This window comes from Emydura macquarii, unplaced genomic scaffold (genome assembly GCF_026122565.2).
Source record: "Emydura macquarii macquarii isolate MOO-44397 ecotype Brisbane River unplaced genomic scaffold, CSIRO-AGI_Emac_v2 contig_527, whole genome shotgun sequence".
Taxonomy (NCBI): Eukaryota; Metazoa; Chordata; order Testudines; family Chelidae; genus Emydura; species Emydura macquarii.
This window is the reverse complement of record NW_027130664.1, coordinates 612,116-629,703: the sequence shown is the minus strand read 5'-3', so window position 1 is coordinate 629,703 and position 17,588 is coordinate 612,116. Positions and strand designations below refer to the sequence as shown.

Genomic DNA, 17,588 nt, shown 5'->3' with positions numbered 1-17,588 from the left:
TCCCCGCACCTGTTCCTCTAGGCACACCCCATCTGGGCCCCACAAAGTCGCGGGACCGCCTCGTCAACCTCCTCCTGGCCCTGGCCAAAGTGGCCGTCTACAAGACCAGGGCGAGGAGGTGGGCTGAGGGTGCTCTGCGACTGCAGGCCTATTTCCGATCACACGTCCAGGCAGAGTTCCTCTGGGCAGCGCCCACTGGCTCCCTAGCAGCAGCAGCGGGCGCTGTCCGGGGTTCTCCGCTCGGCGTCCCCTTCCGGTTCCCTCCCTTTGACCCTGTGACCCCCACGCCCGTTCCCGTTTCCTTCATTAGTTGTCCCAGAAATTACTTGTGTCCAGGGTCCAGCGGCTCCTCCCCTTAGGCTGGGGGAGGGGCCTTTAGCAAGCCCGCCCACTTCCCCAGAACACAAATAGACCCTCCAGCAGCTGGTGCACAGGGAATAACAGCCTACTGCTCCTGCCGGGGGAGGGAGCTGCTCCTTGCTCCGGGGGAAGCGGCTGTGCTAAGGCCTCCCAGCTTTGAACCCAGCAGGCAGCCTGTGCTGAGGCAGGCCCGGGGGGACTGGGGAGCAGGGGTTGAGCCTCCATTCTCCCCTCAGCTTCGGGCCCCTCCCATTGCCCCAGGGTCCCCCTTGCCAATGGCCGTGACTCAGGGGGGGCAGCCTGGAGCCGGAGTTTTGTACAGCGGCCTCAGCGCCAAGACGTTGGGATCCAGATCCCCAGCCAGGGTCCCAGGCTGCCCCACTGCTGAGCTCTTCCACTCGAAGGGCAGAAGGGACCATCCTGCCCATCTCTTCTGACCCCGGCACAGCCAGGCCATGGAACCACCCCCCCGACAGTCCCTGAACTCCTCAAATCAGGTTAAAGGGGTCAAGGGACGGGAGTGCCCCAGGCTGCAGAGGAAGGCGAACCCCCCCCAGGAAGGAGCAGGGCAGGTGGGGGGCAGCGGGGCGGGGTCAGAGAGCGGGGGGTCCCCGGGGGCCGAGCGGGCGGGAGGCGGAGCTCGCTGGGTGTAGCCCGGAGCTTGGCACAGCCCAGCGGCGAGGCGCGGCGCGGCCCGGCCGGGAAGTCCCCTCCCCGGCGGAGCAGGCGCTGCCAGGCCCGCTGCTAGCCCAGGCCGTGCGAGGCGGCGGCGGTGCAATGCGAGGCGGGAGGGCGGGGGCGGCCCGGCCGGATCGGGACTGGGAGCCGCCCCCCCGGGCCGGGGCTGGGGCCGGGGCCGGGATATACACGGAGCCCGGAGCAGGAGCAGCCGCGGCTGCAGCAGCGCAGGAAGCGGAGCCGGCCTGCAGCGCGTCCCGGACGCCAGGAGCCTGGGCCGGCGGCTGAGCCCCGGCATGGGGCTGGGGCTGCTCCTCGCGCTGCTCTGGGCCCTGGCTGGCCGCGGCTCGGGGCTCTCCCTGCCCCGCCACGGCCCCGCGGGGAGCGCCGCGCCGCCGGAGCCCGGAGCCGGCTGGGGCGCCCGGCGCGCAGGTGAGCGCGGCCCGGACACCTGCCGGGGGGGGGAGCAGGGGCCGCTGCGGGGCCGGGGTAGCGCGGGCGGGCGGGTGTCCCTGGAGCCCCGGCGGGTCCGCGCCCAGTCCCGGGAGTCTGGGAGCCCGGACTCCTGGGTTCTGTGCCCAGGGCTGAGAGAGGGGTGGGGCGGGACACCTGGGTTCCCTTGCTTGTTCCTGGTCTGGGAAGGGAGTGATGCCTAGTGGCTAGGGGCGGCGGGGGCTCCTGGGTTCAACTCCTTGGCGGCCTCGGCCTCGGGCTGAATCACTCCGCCCTGGAGACGCTGCCGGGAGAGGCTGAGCGAGCTGCTGCCGTATTGTACCTGTCGCAGGGCTCCCGGGCACTGGGGGTGTGGGGGAGGGAACAGCGCAGGAGCCTGGGGCTTCCCGGCTGCCAAGGGTGGATTCAAGCCCTGGGGGGCCCTAGCGCATTGTGCCTTTGCACCCCTGCCTGGAGAGGCCAGGATGCCTCTGCTTGGGGGCGGCTGAGCCTGCTTTTTCTCCCCTTCTGCTGTGCCCAGAGCCCACCTCTGGCTGGGGGCTGGTGGGGCCCCAGAGCAATGGGCCTGGGAGCTAAAGCCTGTGAGAGGCAGAGAGCAGCTTCGCTCTTGGAGCAGTTGGCGCAGGCTCTCTGCAGACTCAGGCAGGTTTCGCTGCATCAGTTCTACTCAAGGCAGCTCCCCCCCATCAAGCAACTGACTGCCCGAGTTTGCAGAGAGCCTGAGGCCATTGGCTGGGGCCGGGCTGCGTTGGCGGGGTGGCTACATGTACAAGCCCTAGCGCAGCCTGTGGAGCCAGGGCGTGCGGGTCATGGAGGCTGGCAAGGGCCAGGGTGTCCCTGCTGCGGAGGGGGAGGTCAGGCTGACCTGCCTTTGGGGATGGGGGGGGGGCTGAGCTCAGGTGCTGGGGGGCAGGGTTTCCCCTCACAGGCCCTGGGGGTTTTCTCGGCTGGCTCTTGGAGCCGGTGTGGCTGGGAGTGGATGCAGGGCTGGCTGGGGAGGAGATGGGTGATGGGATGGGTTGTCCTCCCCCGCCCCTCAATCCTTGGCCGTGCCTGGGGGCAGGAGTCTAGGCTGGTTCTGGGGTCCAGGGACTGAATGTCTGTCGCCCCCCCATTGCAATCTGCTGCCACCCCCGGCTGGCATCTAAGCAGAGCTGAAGGGACCGAGGAGCCTGCATTCCTGTCTGGGGGGGCACGGAGGGAGCACGTTCAGTGACAGGCCCCTCCTGCTGCTCTGCTCCAAGGACTTCTCTCCATGGGGTTACCCGGCCCCTCCCAGGGGGACCCAGCATGACGTGACGGGGCGTCTCCCTGCAGGGCGGGGTGTCCGTGCTGGCATCCTATCCCCACCGCTCCAGGATCCTCCGGCTCCACCTGGCGCGGCTGCCCCCAGGGTCCTGGCCTCGCTGCCCGTGTGTGAGGGGGTGTGGCTGCGGTGGGGAGGAAGGACGTGGGCGGCTGATTGCCCCTGTCCTGACCCCGCTGGGTTGCCTGGCATCAGGTGCATCTTTGGGAGGGACGGGCCCTCCACCGTCCCTGCCCCCACTGTCGCTGCTGGCTGCTCGCCAATGGGGGGTCAGATCTGTCCCCCTCCTCTGTGCTGGCCCAGCGCCTGCAGCCCGCCCTGCCCAGGCCACGCCACTGGCGGCTCTCACGGACGGCTTGGCTGAGGTGCCGGCTGGGTTTGCCGTCCCGCCAGCTCTGGGATGGAGTCGAACGAGCTCGCCAGGCCTGGGACAGGCTGCCTCGGAGCAGGGCGCCCGGCTGGCGTTCTCGTTAACTCCCCGATGTCACATGGGTCTCGTGGAGCCTCCCCGGGTGCTCCGGACCCATCCTGAGCACGCAGCCCGGGCGGGACACCCCCATGCTGGGCCCAGCAGCTCCCAGGGAGCCGCCCAATCTCCCGACTCCTTCGCTGCCTTAGCCCGAAAGTGCGGTCACTGCTGCACCCTCCGCGGGGCAGGGCGCAGGTGCGGGCCTCGCTGAGGAAGGGGTGTGGCCCCCGTACGGTGTGGGGGCGGAGAGCCAGAGACTCAGAGAACGGGTCCTGGCTCCCAGCTACTTCCCACCCCCACCCCCACTCCAACTGCTCTCCCAGAGCTGGGGACAGGACCCAGGAGTCCTGGCTCCCAGCCTGCCCCCATTCTTCGCAGGGTGCCAGGTGGGCTGTGGAATAGCGCAGGGGTCTGGATCCCAGATGTTCTCTGTGTCTGCCCAGCCTAGAACCCTTGGGGTTCTGGGGCCCCACGTCCCAGTCTGGGGGTGAAGCCCAGGGCAGTGGGGGAGGGGATGCCGTGCTCCAGGATCTAGCGGGGCAGGGGGCGGGTCAGGACACGGGCTGGGGGCTGTGTAGCGGGACGAGGGCTGGGGGAACAGGAGCGCCCAGGCTGATAGCGTTGTTCTCGGCCCCATGCAGGCGATGGCTCCAGGCGGCACCGTGACGAGCTGGGGCGTTACTGGTACGTGACACCCCGGATCCTGCAGGGCGACCAGACACTCAGCACGGCAGAGCCGGCCCTGGTAAGTTCCCAGCCTTCCCCTGCAGCAGCCCCCGGCTGCATCCCCCACACCCAGCACCTCCTTGCCCCGCAGCTGGGCCGGTTGGGACCCAGCCGCAATCTCGGCTCTGGAGGACCTGTCCAGCTGGCAGGGAGGGGGCAGTGACCACACCGCCAGCCCCCCACTGGGTTCAGGGCCCCCCCGATTTGGGGGGATTCAGGGAGCCCATGGAGGGGGGCCAGCGCTCCCCTCCCAGCCCCCTGGGTGCTGCTTTGGTTGCCCCCTCCCCTGAGGATTCCCGGCTCCCGCTCCGGGCACAGGAAGCCCAGCCTGTCCCGGCTCCGGTGTCCGGGTTCCCGGCGCTCGGCCCCGGCTCCAGGGCCGGTCAGGGACCAAACACCTGCAGCCTCGGGCACAGCTGCTCCTGCTCTGACCAGCTGCTCCTCCCCCCCTGCATTCCAGCCTGGGGGAGCCCCAGTCCCGTGTCAGCCCGCCAGGCTGTCTTGAGGGGTTCCCCACACCGTGGGACTGGGGGCGCCCGGAGACGGGGGAGGCGCAGGGAATGCAGCGCTGCCCCGTCAGACTCTCCCTGGCCCCCCAAGCCAGGCCAGCTGTGAGCTCACGTCTGCCCCCCCGCCCCAGCCGGAAGGGCCTGGCCCGGCCTGCAGCCAGGGACCCTCTTCGGCATTTCCGCTTTCCTCGGCACTGGGCAGGAAACGCAGGGTGTGTGCGTGGGGGGGGCGGGACACCCCACCCCCCGGACAATGAGCTAACGAGGGAGGGGCACTTCCTGCTATGCTCCAGGAGGGGTCCCCGTCCTGACCTCTGCCTGACCCCCACTGGGGGCGCGTGGGCTGGGCGCTCTGAGTCTGGGCAGGCGGTGCTGTCAGGAAAAGGGAGGGTGCCCAGCTCGGAAGGGGCGTTGATGGGGCCGTTGGCACGTGCGCCCCATGCACCCCCCCCCCAATCCCTGTGGCCATTTCCCCTCCTCCCCCCCCGCCCCGCCTCCCGCACGGGGGCTCAGCCATGGGGCAGGGCTGGCTTGGTGAATCCCCTGCCTCGTCCTGCAGAGACGCCCTCCCACCCTCTCAAGAGGGTTCAGCCTCTGGCTAGGCTGCCGGGAAAGGGTGGGGCAGGGGAGAGGCCCCATTTCCTCCCCCAAGTCCTTCCCCTCCTCCCCCTGGGGCTGGATCGGAGCCGCACCCCTAGAGGGGAAAGGCCCACGTCCCATCCTTGGTGGGCGTTCAGGGCTGGGGGTGGGTCAGGCCAGGGGCCGCCGGCTGAGCTCCTGGCGCCTGTAACCTGCTCCCTGCTCTCCGCCAGGGGGGCTTCCCGGCCCGGCTGCAGGTCGCCCTGGAGCTGGAGGGGGAGCAGCTCGTACTGGAGTTAGAGCAAAACTGGTGAGTGGGGAGGGGGCGGCGGGGGCTGGGTGTGTTGTCCTGAGCCCTCTTTCTTGTCTCCCCCCACCCCCAACCCGCTGCCTGCGACCCCTGGGGGCAGCATCCGAACTGCACAGATCCTGCTCTGCTGTGCCGGGGGGCTGCAGGGCGCTGGGGGGCTCTGGGAGGGTGGGGTGCCCATGCATTGTTCTAGGTAGGATCCGGGGGGGGCAGGGCGCTGGGGGGCTGCAGGAGGGTGGGGTGCCCGTGCGTTGTTCTAGGCAGGACCCTGGGGGGTCAGGGAGTTGGGGGGCTGCAGGGGGGTGGGGTGCCCGTGTGTTGTTCTAGGTGGGCCCTGGGGGGGCAGAGAGCTGAGGGGCTGCAGGGGGGCAGGGTGCCCATGCGTTGTTCTAGGTGGGCCCTGGGGGGGGCAGAGACAATGGCCTGGCAGCAGGTGAGCCCCAGCTGGGCCATGCTCCACCCACCCCTGGCTGCCCACCCCATGTCCCGGGGGGCTGACCCCCCTGTTTCTGCTGTTGTGGAGCATGGCAGTAGGGGGCCCGGCACACGCTTGCCCCGAACACCCCCGGGTGCGTTGTCATGCCGTGAGCCCCGCGCCGACTGGCTCCCGCAGCCCCCTGGGGTCCTGCGACCGTGCCCCCGCCGATGGCTCGGGGGAGGTGCCCGGAGGTGGTCGTGGCACTGGGCAGGGAAGCCTGTCCCTAGGGCTTGCTCTCACTGTCTGTCTGTCCGTCTGTCTCCGGCAGGGAGCTGGCTCCGGGCACCCGGGCGCTGCTCTATTACCTGCCCAACGGCACCCGGGTCACGCAGACCACAGGCTCGCAGGTAGGTTTGTGGCGGGTACGGCAGGGCAGAGCCCTGGGCTCGTGTGTGTGTCGGATCCGCGCTGCGCCCCCAGCTTTGGGACGGAGCCTGGGAGGCCCCGTCAGTGGGTCAGACCCTTTGGGGTCCCACTCCTGCCCCAGGGCAGGCCACGCGGCTTCACGGCCTCCAGAGCCAGGCTCCTGCTTCCCCTGGCAGGGGAGAGCCGGGCGCCCCGCGCGGGCAGCAAGCCGGGTCCATTGGTCCCTGGACGCAGCCCCCGGACTAGCGCCGAGCTGCGGGTAAAGCAGCGTCTGCCCAGAGCCCAGCCCTTGGTCGGGCTCCTTCCTCTGCCAGCCGACCTGATGGGGCAGGTCCCATTCCCACACCCCCGGCGTCTGCGCCCTGGTGACTGGGTGCTGCCGCGCTCTGCTCAGACGCTCCATTGAAATGGGGTCGCCTCGGCCAGTCCTTACCAACGCCTGTCTCCAGCCTGCCCTGGGAGCAAACAGGCCTCCCCCAGCCATGCATAACACAGGGGAAACTGAGGCACGCATGAGGGTCCTAAAAATACTACAGAAAAGTGCCACGTTGTCCCAGCCGGTGACTGAACTGCAGGGCCCTGGCCGTGCCAGAGGGGACTCTGGACGGGGTGCTGGGAGCTTCCCCAGGGCAGTGCCCTGTCCCTGGGTGCCCTTGTATTTGTACTGATCGTTACTTGCACCCGTGTCCCCTCCCTAGCCCCTGCCCGCCGCACTGCCCAGGGTTGCTCTGCCGGGGGGAGGTCTAGGGTGGCGCGCCCCCCCCCCCCCCCCCGGGGGGATCCTTCAGCTAAACTTGACTTCTTTCTGCTGCAGGAAAACTGCTGCTACCGGGGCCACGTCCGGGGCTATCCAGGCTCCTCGGCCAGCGTCTGCGCCTGCTCTGGACTCAGGTGGGGGGAGGCCTCTGCAGCTCCTCTGGGGGGGATGGGGGGTGCTGGTGCCCTGGCTAATGGAAGGGGGCGGGAGGGGCCCACACGCTCCGGGTGCCCCTCAGTCCCGACCTGCAGCCCCTGTTACCTCAGCCCTGGGCCCCCCCCAAGCAGGGGCTGCGATCTGCATCTCTTCTGACCAGGCTGGGTCCTGGGGGTCAATCCTGCCCCTGCTGTCCCGCTAATGCCCCGTCTGCCCCCCAGCGGCCTGCTCGTGGTGTCCGAGAACAGGAGCTACGGCCTGGAGCCCGACGCGCAGGGGCCACGCGGGAGGCACCTGGCCTACCGGCCCCAGGACATGCGGCTGGGGCGGAGAGAGTGCGGGCTGGGCCCCCCCGACCAGGAGCAGCCGCTGCTGGAACCGGAGCTGCACAGGGTAAGTGGGGGAGGGTAATTTGGGGGGGGGGGCTGGAGCCCCCCCAAGTCTCGTCGGTCTCTGGGATGGGGGGAACAGTCACCTGGACCTGTGCCCCCTGCCCTCCTTGGCCCATGGGCCCCCCGAGCACGGGCCCCCCAGCCCCCGGTGCCCCCCCCAGTCCCTGCTGCTGTGTCCCCAGTGCTCGCTGCCCCCCCTCACTGGCTCTCTCCTCCCCAGGGGAAGCGGGAGGCGGCCTCAGAGCAGCCCTTCGTGGAGCTGGTGATGGTGGTGGACCATGCGGAGGTGAGCGACTCCTGGCTGTGCGTTGGGGGGGGCTGGGCCGGGGAGCTGGGGGAGCCGCCTTGCTCTCCTGGGCCCCGTGGAGCTTCCGCCCCCCTGATACCCCGTCTCCCCTCCCTGCAGTTCCAGAATTACCCCAGCATGGACCGGATCCAGACACGGATGCTGGAGATCGCCAACCAGATGGACACGGTGGGTCCCTAACAGCCCCTGGGATGCCCTCCCCCCGCAGTCCTGCCCCCCAGCCCCTGGTGTGCGGCCCGGCGCCATCGGTGACTGGTCTGGCCCCTGCTGCCTGCCAGAGCCCAGAGCCCGCAGCGGCTGGGCCAGGCTCCAACTCCGCTCAGCAGGGTCCCCTGTCCCCCCCGCCCTCTCCCCGCTTCAAGGCGCGTTTCTGAGCCCAGCTTCCCCTGCAGTTCTACCGGCCCTTGGGGGTCCGCGTGGCGCTGCTGGCCGTGGAAGTCTGGAACCAGGGGGACCCCATCGCGGTGGGGCCCGGCGCCCGGCCCACGCTGGAGCGGTTCCTGCACTGGAGGCAGAAGGACCTGCTGCCCCGGCTCCGGCACGACAACGCCCAGCTGCTCACGTGAGTGCAGGGACCCGGCTGAGCGCCAGGCACCCGCAGCCATGCCCGGCACCCGGCTGGGATCCCGGCTGCGCCCTCAGGACTCTGGGCCCCCTAACGCTCGCTCGCTCTCTTGCAGGGGGGCCCCGCTGGAGGGGGCGGCGGTGGGGATGGCGTCCCAGGCCTCCATGTGCTCGGCAGCGCGATCGGGCGGGGTCAGTGTGGTCAGTACCTGCCCCTCCCCTCCCCTCCCCTGCTCTCCCTCCCCCCCCCGCTGCGCCCGCTCTGAGCCCCCCTCTCTGCGCAGGATCACTCCGTCAGCGTCCTGGTCGTGGCCTCCACCGTGGCTCACCAGCTGGGCCACAACCTGGGCATGGGCCACGACGGCGCCGGGCGCCAGTGCGACTGCGCCAGCCCCTACCAGGACAGGAGCTGCATCATGGCCCCCCCCACAGGGTGAGTCTGGGGGTGCCCAGGGCTCCCGGGTGGGGGGTGCCCGGGTAGTTCTCCCCCCCGCCCCCCGGCGCCCCCTCACAGGCTCTCTTCCACAGGCTGATGCCCGGGCTGAGCTTCAGCAGCTGCAGCCGGCAGGACGTGGAGCGCGGCTTGCGCCAGGGCCGGGGCTGGTGCCTCTTCAACGTGCCGGAGCCCGAGAGCCTGGCCCTGCGCCCGCGCTGCGGGAACCACCTGGTGGAGAGGGACGAGCAGTGCGACTGCGGCCTCCGGGAGGTAGGGCAGGGGGCCCGGCCTGGGGGGGTGTCTGCATCCCACCCGCCCGCGTGCCCCACTCACCACCCTCCCTCCCTCTGCCCCCAGGAGTGCGCCGACCCCTGCTGCAACGCCAGCACCTGCCAGCTGGCCCCTGGAGCCCAGTGCGCCTCGGCGGACACCTGCTGCCAGGCCTGCAAGGTGAGTGGGGGGGTTCTGGGGGGCCCCTCACTCCTGCCCCGCAGCCCGCTGCTCCCCCAGCCCTGGGCTCCAGTTAACGTTCTGGGGGTGCATGACCAGATACTCGGCACGGTTCGTGTTAGCAGCCGGGGGGGGACACAAGCCGGGGGAAAGACTCCTCTAGGCAAGGCCCAGGAGGTCCAGTCGGCAGGGCCGGACGAAGCGCGTCCCAGGTGCTCCAGGAGCTAGCTGGAGCCATCAGTGATTCCCTTTGAGAGCCCCTGGGGGGCGGCGGGGGGGGGTACGGGGGATGGAGAAGGGCAAATGCGGTGCCTGCCTTTAAACAGGGGCACCTGGAGGACCAGGGAACTGCAGCCTGACGTCGCTGGCTGGAGCGATGCTGGCCCAAACTCTCACAAGTTGTGAGCCTCGGGGGCGCGTGGGATGGAAGAGCCGATGGTGCCAGCCCAGCCTGGTTCCCTCCTCCCTCGGGTTCCCAGCTGCTGAGCAGGGGCCGCGCTGGGCAGGACACGAGTCCATTGCGGCTTCTTACGCTCCCACCCGACACCCCAAGGTCGCTGGGGAACACGGCTAGCCGAGGTCACTGCAAGGGCCTCACGGTGCTGCCGGCTCGGCGCTGTGCCCCGGCTTGGCGCAGTCTCTTGAAGGAACCTGCTGACGTGCCAGGCCCCCCGGGTCTCTCTTCCCCCTTAGTCCCCGCGGCAGCCGTGGGGGGCCGGAGAGCTGGCGTGTGAAGCCCAGGCTGTGCAGGTCAGTGTGGAGCCCAGCCGTGCTGCAGGGAACCCGGGGTCAGGCGCCATCCCCCTCGCCTCCCTTGCGAGCTCCTTCCAGAGCCCCACTCACCCGCCTTCCAACTCCCGAGCGGGGCTCTGCCCTTCCCGGCTCCTCCCGCCGTGGGGGCCAGGGTCCGTGTCCTGGCGACGTGATCCACTGAGATGGGTCAGCCTCAGCCAGTCCTTTGTCCTGACCCGTTCAGGCTGCTCCAGCAGCCAGGTGAGAGATGCAGACAGACAGACCCCGCCCCGTGTCTCTTAGCCTGCCCTGAGAGCAAACGTCCGTCCTCCTTTCCCCCCACTGGGCAGCCATGCAAAGTAGAGGGGAAACTGAGGCACACATCAGCGTCATAAAAACATTACAAGAAGTTCCCACTTGGTCACAGGGGGTGCCCAGCTGGTTCAGTGACTGTCCCCAAAGCTCAGTTATCAGCGGGTGGCTGCCAGACCGGGCGGGCACATCTAACAGGGCCCTGTGGGGTCAGGCCTGGCTCCGGTACGGGTCTGTGTTTTCAGGGATGACTCGGATAACGAGTGGAGCGTGTGTGTATCAAATCTGCAGACGGCGCCCAGCCGGGAGGGATTGCAAGCACTGGGGAGGGCGGGTTTAGAATTCAAAACGGCCCTGACAAGTTGGAGACTCGGTGAAATTCAACAAAAACAAGGGCCAAGAACTTCACCTGGGAAGGAAAAATCAACTGCCCAGCTCCAAAAGGCGGCTCCCGGCTAGATGAGCCTGAGCAGGAGCTGGGCGCAGGGTGGGGCCCAGAGGAAATGCGAAGCAGCCCCATGGCGTAGCTGTGAGAAAGTGCCGATGGTTCTGGGGGTGGGTAACAGGAGCGTTCTGCGTACAGCGCAGGAGCGCATTGGGGGGGCCCTTGGGGAGGCAAGGGACAAATCAGAGAGTCCAGAGAGGGCAACAGCAACCGTGGAAGGTTAAGAAACCTGGGCATGTTGGGTCTTGGGGAGAAACGGCCGAGGGGGGAGCTGAGAACAGCCATCGAAACCGCCCAGGGGCCAGGGCTGGAGTGTTCTCCGTGTGCGCGGGCGGCAGGAGGAGCAGGTGTCACCTGCAGCAAGCAAGAGTCGGGTCAGACGTGAGGAAAAGCTTCCTGACTCGGGGCAGCTGAGCCGGGCTGTTGGGGGGTCCCCGCTACTGGAGGCTTTTAAGACCCGGCTGGACAAACCCCGGGGTTTACGTGGCCCTGCCTCAGTGCAGGGGGGCGGCCCTCTCGGGGTCCCATCCAGCCCCCCGGCTCTGTGGCCCGTCCCCTCTCCCCGCCCTGCTGAGCCCTGGGGTTTAGTGCACAGCAACGTGGCTGTGGCCAGGCCCCCTGTGCCTGGCCCTGCTGAGCACCGTGGCCGGGTGTGACGGAGACACGGGGCAGCTCACGCTGGGCCCTGGGCAGGGCCAGGAGCACCTGCAGAGCCAAGCCTGGGGAGGGCGCTCGATGCCTCTGCCCAGAGCAAGTCCCCTCTGCCCGGGCCCCGCTCTGACGGTCTCTTCTCCCCAGCTGCGAGGTGCTGGCTCCGTGTGCCGGGAGCCCCGTGGGGAGTGCGACCTGCCCGAGTTCTGCGACGGGGTCTCCCCACGCTGCCCCCCCAACAGCCACCGGCAGGACGGGCTGCCCTGCGCTGGGGGCCAGGCCTACTGCTTCGGGGGGGCCTGCCCCACCTACCAGCGGCAGTGCCAGGAGCTGTGGGGCCCAGGTAAGGCGCAGGAGTCGGGGGCGCTGGACGCAGTGGAGCTGGGCAGCTGCTCCCCGCACGGGGGGCGGGGGGTTCTGGGGTGCTGCTGGGACTCAGGGCCGCGGGGGGGCCCCTGGCAATGCTTCCGGCTCTGTCCTCGCAGGGTCGGGCCCCGTCTCGGACGTCTGCCTGGCCTCCCTGAACGCACGGGGCGATGAGCGCGGACACTGCGGACAGCAGCCCAACGGCACCTTCATCCCCTGCGCCCAGCGGTGAGTGCCCCCGTCCGTCCGTCCATCTGTCCCCTCCGCGTCCGTCCATCCCCCGTCCATCCTTCCACTCTCCTGACCCGCCTCTGCCCCCGCAGGGACGCTGGCTGCGGGAGGCTGCAGTGCCAGGGGGGCAGAGCCCAGGGCGACTGCCACGGGACCCCCCTGCCCCCAGGCGAGGACGTGAGTGACCTGGCCATGGTGCTGCCGGGCACGGCCTGTGGCCCCGGGAAGGTGAGCTGGGGGGCGCCCGGGGCGCAGGCGCTGCGGCTGGGCGGGGGTCCTGTCCTCACTGCAGTAGGGAGGGCCCCAAGCTCCTCTCCTGACCCCTTCTCTGTGGGCAGGTGTGCAGTGAGGGCCGGTGCCGGGAGGTCTCCGAGCTGGGGGTGCAGGAATGCCAGAGCAAATGCCACGGACATGGGGTGAGTAGAGCGGCGGGTCTGGGGGGGCTGGGGCATCCCATCCTGTCCCTGAGAGCCCCTGTGCCAGGCCCACACGCGGCCCCCTGCCAAGCCAGGGCCCCCAGTGAGACGGCTCCGTGTCCCCCCCCAGGTGTGCAACAACAACGGGCACTGCCACTGCGAGGCGGGCTGGGCCCCCCCTGCCTGCGACGGGCCGGGGCCCGGGGGCAGCGTGGACAGCGGCCCCGTGGCCATGGAGCAAGGTGAGCGGGCGGGGGGCGGGGCGCCCCGTTTCTGACACGGGAGGCTGGGACCCAGGTGTCCTGCATGGCAGGACGGGGACTCGGACCCAGCTGCCCCCTGCCACGTGGGGCGTGAAGAGAATGGGGCTGTGTGCGCCGGTGCCAGGCCGGGAGGGACTCGGCTGCCAGGGACACTAACGGCCTGTTCTGCTGCCAGGCGCCAGTGCCCTCCCCGCCGCTGTGGTGGTCCCGGCCCTGCTGATCCTGGCCCTCGCCCTGGGCCTGTTCTACGCCAGGTGCTCCGGCCTCCCCCAGCGCCTCTGCCAGCTCGGCAAAGGCACCAGCTGCCAGTACAGGTAACCCCGCGTGCGCTGCCTCGGCCCCCGGGTCCGTTCTGGGTCCCCGGGTCCGTGTGTCCGGGTGGGTAGAGGGGGAGGGGAACCCACGACCCTCCCCAAGTTTACAAATCCCCAGGATCTGCCGTCAGTCTCGGGGGGGTGGGGTGGAGTCACTTCCTTGGAGGGTCCCCCTCCCCGTACGCCCCTTCCCCCCCCCGGGAAGCAGGAAGCCCTGTCCCAGGCTCTGACGGGTTCATCTCTCTCTGCTGGTGGCGGCTGGGTCACTAAGTGCTGTCCTGTCTCGCCCCCCAGCTCTGTGGGGCCTGGAACTTGGGGGTGTGTGGGGGGGGGGGAGGACTGGCCTCCCCAGCGTCCCATGAGGGGAGGGGTTGTCACAGCACCAGCGCAGGTGGGGGGGTGTCTGGTCACCGTGGGGGGTGGGGGGCTGGCCCCTTGGCCTGGGGAGATGCTACACTGCTCGCCAATGGGGGGTCCTTCCTGCCCCCCAGCTGAGGAATTGGGGCATGAGGGCTGGGCACGGCCCTTCTCCCTGTGCAGCCCTGGAACCTGGCTCCAGCGTGTCCAGAGCCGCCTCCCAGCCCCAGCCCAGCCCAGAGGGGTCAGGACCACGGCTGGGAAGGAACCCAGGAGTCCTGCCCCCCCCCCCTCCCCGCTACCCCGCCACGGCTCCGTGGGCCCTTGCCTCCTGCAGTGACTCGGCGGCAGAGGTGTGGCAGCCGAAGGGCTGCGCCCGTGGGCCGAGGATGTGTGTGAACTGCGGGTGCCTGAGCCGTGTTTCCTCCCCAGGATCTCCCAGCCGGAGCCGCCACGCTCCAGCCACCCCCAGCCCGGGCACCGGCACCACCAGAGCACCGAGCTGCAGATGATGCCCACCAGGAAGGTGAGGGCCGGGCCCCTCCTGCAGCCCCACTGCTCCCACAGCCTTTCCTGGGCTGGGGGTCGGGGCAGGGGGCCGGCGTGGCGGGTGATGGGCTGGGCTGGGGCACTGTTGTCCTGGGTGACGCAGGCCCCAGGGATGGGGGCTGAGCTGCTGCAGTTGCCCAGACGCCCCCACTGGTGGACAGGGCCTTTGGGGGGGACTGGGCTCCACGGGCCGCCCCGTCAGGCCTCCGCAGGGCGGTTCGGTTCGGTTCGGTTCTCCGTGGGCCTGAGCCCTGCGTGTGGCCCCTTGCTCCCTGGGGGGTGGCGCTCTGGGACCCACAGGCCCTGGTATCGCTGAGGCGCAGGGCAAGTGGGGCCGAAGGGCCGAGCAATGGGACCTGCTAGCCCAGCGCCTGGGCCCGGCGTGGATAGGAAACCCGGCGCCGCACAGGGTCCGTAGGGGCGCTGGCCTCACGCAGTCAGAACTGGCCCCACGGGTGCGAGGGGGCCCATGCACCTGGCGCTGTCCCCAGCAGTGCCGGCCCCGTTGCCCCACGGGCGCTTGGGGCACGTGTGACAGGCCGGGCGGAGCACGGGAAATGTACAGCCCCGAGCAGGAACACCGGGGGATTGCGTCCGAGGGTTCTGTGTCCCCGACTCTCCTGGGCTGGGGTGTGAGTGTGAGAGATTGACAGTGACTTCAGCTTCCCCCCGCACCAGGGAAGCGGGGTGAGAGCAGCAGTGGGCACCCCCTCCCAGTCAGTGCTGGCCCCGGGGCGGCGCTGGGGGGCCCCTGCCGCAGGGAGTGGGGCAGGGCTGAGCAGGGGGGCTGGCCCCAGTGCCGGGCATGGCACGGGGAGGGCCGTGCTGCCGGAGGCGCTGGACTCTGCTCGCTGACCAGCCCTGGCCCGGCCGCGAGGCGTAGGGTGCGGAGCCTGTTTACGCCCCCTCCCCTCTGGCCCGCGGCGCCCGGGCGGGTGGGATTCTGCTGGGCCCGGGGCTCTGGTCTGAAGGGCTCCGGGCTGTGAGGGGTGGGGGGTCAGAGAGCTCTGTGTGGGCTGCGCCTGAAACCACCGTGTGCCAGGCACCCCCAGAAAGAAGGGGCCCGGGAGCAGCCTGGTGTGAGGGCTCGGCCTTCATCCAGGGCCCCGTGGACCCGCAGACAGCGTGGGGGCTCCGGTCCGGTCCGGTGCTTGGGCCGTGGCCGCTTGGGATCCGGGCGGGTCCCTGTGCGCGTGGAGCTGCGCCGGAGTCGGGGTCCTGGGCCGGGGAAGGCAGAGGCGGGCAGGGACGCAGGCGGGTGGGCGTCTCTGTCCTGCGGGTTGACTTGACTCTCCGCATGCTGCATGGCCTCTGACTGACCGACTGACCCCTGCCGGCATGGTCCCCCCCCCTCTGACCCCCACCCCCCGCCCAGGCCGGTCTCTCTGATCCTACCCTCCCCCTGCCACCGCTTTTTCCTCCTCCTCTTCTTTCTGCAGCCCGTTCCCCGCGGCTCTGCCCGGCCCGACCCACCTGCCAAGCCGCTCCCGCCTGACCCGGTTCCTAAGGGATCCCAGGTAATGTCCTCGGCCCTGCCCGGCGGGGGGGCCCAGGCGGCAGCGGCTCTAATCCCACCTGCCAAGGCTTTTGCATGTCTGTCGCATGCATGGACTCACGGGGGCGGGGGTGGGGGGGCACCAAGCTCTGCCGGGACACGGCTCTGGTGCCTTGTGGCTGGGCTCCCTCCCGGGCACGGGGGGCCATAGGGTTAGAGCAGCAGCTGAGGGCAGGCCTGAGTGTGGAGCTGCCCCCCAGGGGCTGGGTGGTCCCCCCCCACCATCCCCCATTGCCTGCAAGTCTCTTCCCCAGTCCCCACGTGGGGGCAGGGCCCCTGCTGTGGGGCCCTGGGTGCTGCCCAGAGCTGCCGCCGGCCTTGGCAGGTGCACAGAGGCAATGCCGCCCCGGGACAAAGCAAGGGCCCCACGCGCGGCCTTTGCTCCAAACTCTCCCCCAACCCCGACGTGTCCCCGAAGCCCAGGGCCCGGCATGCCCTGCCCCAGGCTGGCCCCTGTGGCTGTCACCCCTGGCTGTGGTGCATGGGGACGGCAGCGTCCCATGGGCCCCTGGCACTGCAGCCCCCTCCCTCTGCTGGGAGATTTTAGCTGGGCCCGTGGGCGCTCCGCTCCCCGCAGGGCAGCACTGCCCCCGCTCGGTGCTGGGCTCCCCTCTGCCCCCGGCTCCTCCCCTGGGGTCTGCAGAGCCCAGCAGGCCGTTGCTCTTTCATTGTCCCTGGTCTCTCTGCCCAGGCCATGCTGCGGGACAGGCTGCCCCCCCCCACACGCCCGCTGCCGGCAGACCCGGTGCTGAAAGGCGCTCAGGTAACCTCGGCGCAAGCTGGCGCCACGCGGGGTGACGGTGACGGTGGCGTGTCTGCGTGTGGGGCTGGAGGTCTCGCTGTGGGGCCCAGGAGCAGGCTGGACCCACCCCAGGCGACAGGGTGCCTGTGTGGGGTGGGGCACCTGGGGTGGCCTGCCTGGGCTCACAGATTGGCAGGTGGGGGGGCGTGCAGGGCTGCAGAGGCCCCGCCTGCTCAGTGCCTTGCGCTGACTTTTCTCGCCGCAGCCGCCGGCTCCTGCCAAGCCGCCCCTGCCCAGGAGGCGGCTGCCCTCGGACCCCACCGGGCCCCTGCTCTCTGGGATGGAGCTGCCCACCGGGCCCCACGACGGCCCCCACGTCCTGATCCTGCCCTCCAGGTGAGTGGTGGCTGCAGGCATGGTGCGGGGGAGTCACTGGGGGGGGGTGAGTAAGGCAGATCCCCCCCTTCCCCCGTTACTTACCTGTTTCCCATTTCCTCTCTCTTGCCGCCTGCAGGCCAGCTCCCCTGCCGCCCCCCGGACGTCTCCCGGAGCCCTAGCCCGCCATGGACACGGGCCTGCGTGTGGGCTGGCCGGGCTCGAGACCCCTCCTGTCTCGCTGCCCGCTGGACTCGGGCTCACTTGGCCTCACTGACTCTCGGCAGCTCCTGAACCTGGGTCCTTCCCTCCAGCGCCGAGGCCTTGGCCCATTACGTTCTGTGCTGCGGACGCTGCTTCTGGCCCTTTCCTGCCCACGTCCTGCCAGGGACCCAGGCCTCGGCCCCGATCCCCTCAGGAGCTCGCTGGGTCCGAAGGCTCCACCTGCCGATTCTCTGCCCTGGGATGGGGGAGCCCTGTGGGGCGGGCTGGGGGCGCGTGCATGCTGGAGTTTGGCCCAGGAGACTGCCTGGCAGGTGGGGGGAGGGGGCGGTTCTGGCTGCTTCTGAACAGCTTTAGCTAATCTGCAAACTGTCCAATAAAGGGGCTGGCGAGTTAACCCCGGCTCCAGGCTCCAGCGTGAGTTCTTGCTGCTAGCGTTGGCATGTGGTGCTGGCCACGGCCCAGCTGTGCCAGCCACACCCCGCAGGGTGCCCCCAGCAGAGGGGAGAGCCCAAGCTGCCCCTCCTGGGGCAGACTCTCCCTCCGCTGGTGTGTGGCTCTCGTGATCCCAGGAGCCTTCAAGGGGGCTCAGATCCCCTCCCTGGGTGGCCTGCTGGAGGCTGCAGGGTGCCAGGGGGCTTTGAAAGGCCAGGCCAGGCTCTGCTCCCCCAGGGACCCTGTCCCTGGCCTCCTCGTGCACTGCCCCTCCGAGTCATCTGGCAGGGGGCAAACCCAGGCGTGAGCTGCTCCCGGCCAGGGCCG

The 17,588-nt window shown here is 70.2% G+C and overlaps 1 protein-coding gene across 6 annotated transcripts; it reads left to right on the top strand.

Annotated features, from left to right (window-relative positions):
• Positions 1-416: 416 nt before the first annotated feature.
• On the top strand, positions 417-17,118 carry ADAM15 (ADAM metallopeptidase domain 15). 6 transcript variants are annotated; one of them, XM_067539205.1, is made up of 24 exons: positions 993-1,470; positions 3,908-4,011; positions 5,314-5,390; positions 6,137-6,215; positions 7,049-7,125; positions 7,369-7,540; positions 7,760-7,825; positions 7,946-8,014; positions 8,239-8,408; positions 8,527-8,602; positions 8,695-8,843; positions 8,939-9,116; positions 9,204-9,296; positions 11,584-11,779; positions 11,922-12,030; positions 12,126-12,261; positions 12,372-12,449; positions 12,580-12,691; positions 12,888-13,026; positions 13,816-13,909; positions 15,372-15,449; positions 16,179-16,250; positions 16,495-16,625; positions 16,744-17,118. In XM_067539205.1, exons 1-24 carry the CDS (start codon positions 1,335-1,337, stop codon positions 16,784-16,786), a joined length of 2,634 nt encoding a protein of 877 aa, XP_067395306.1. In that variant the 5' UTR covers positions 993-1,334; the 3' UTR covers positions 16,787-17,118. The 6 variants fall into 6 exon arrangements, 5 of the variants coding, with proteins under 5 accessions (XP_067395309.1, XP_067395308.1, XP_067395306.1 ...); XM_067539204.1 differs by having other exon boundaries at positions 994-1,470; positions 8,527-8,611; XR_010918172.1 differs by lacking the exon at positions 16,744-17,118 and having other exon boundaries at positions 417-1,470; positions 8,527-8,611; positions 15,308-15,449; positions 16,495-16,558.
• The last annotated feature ends 470 nt before the right edge of the window (positions 17,119-17,588 follow it).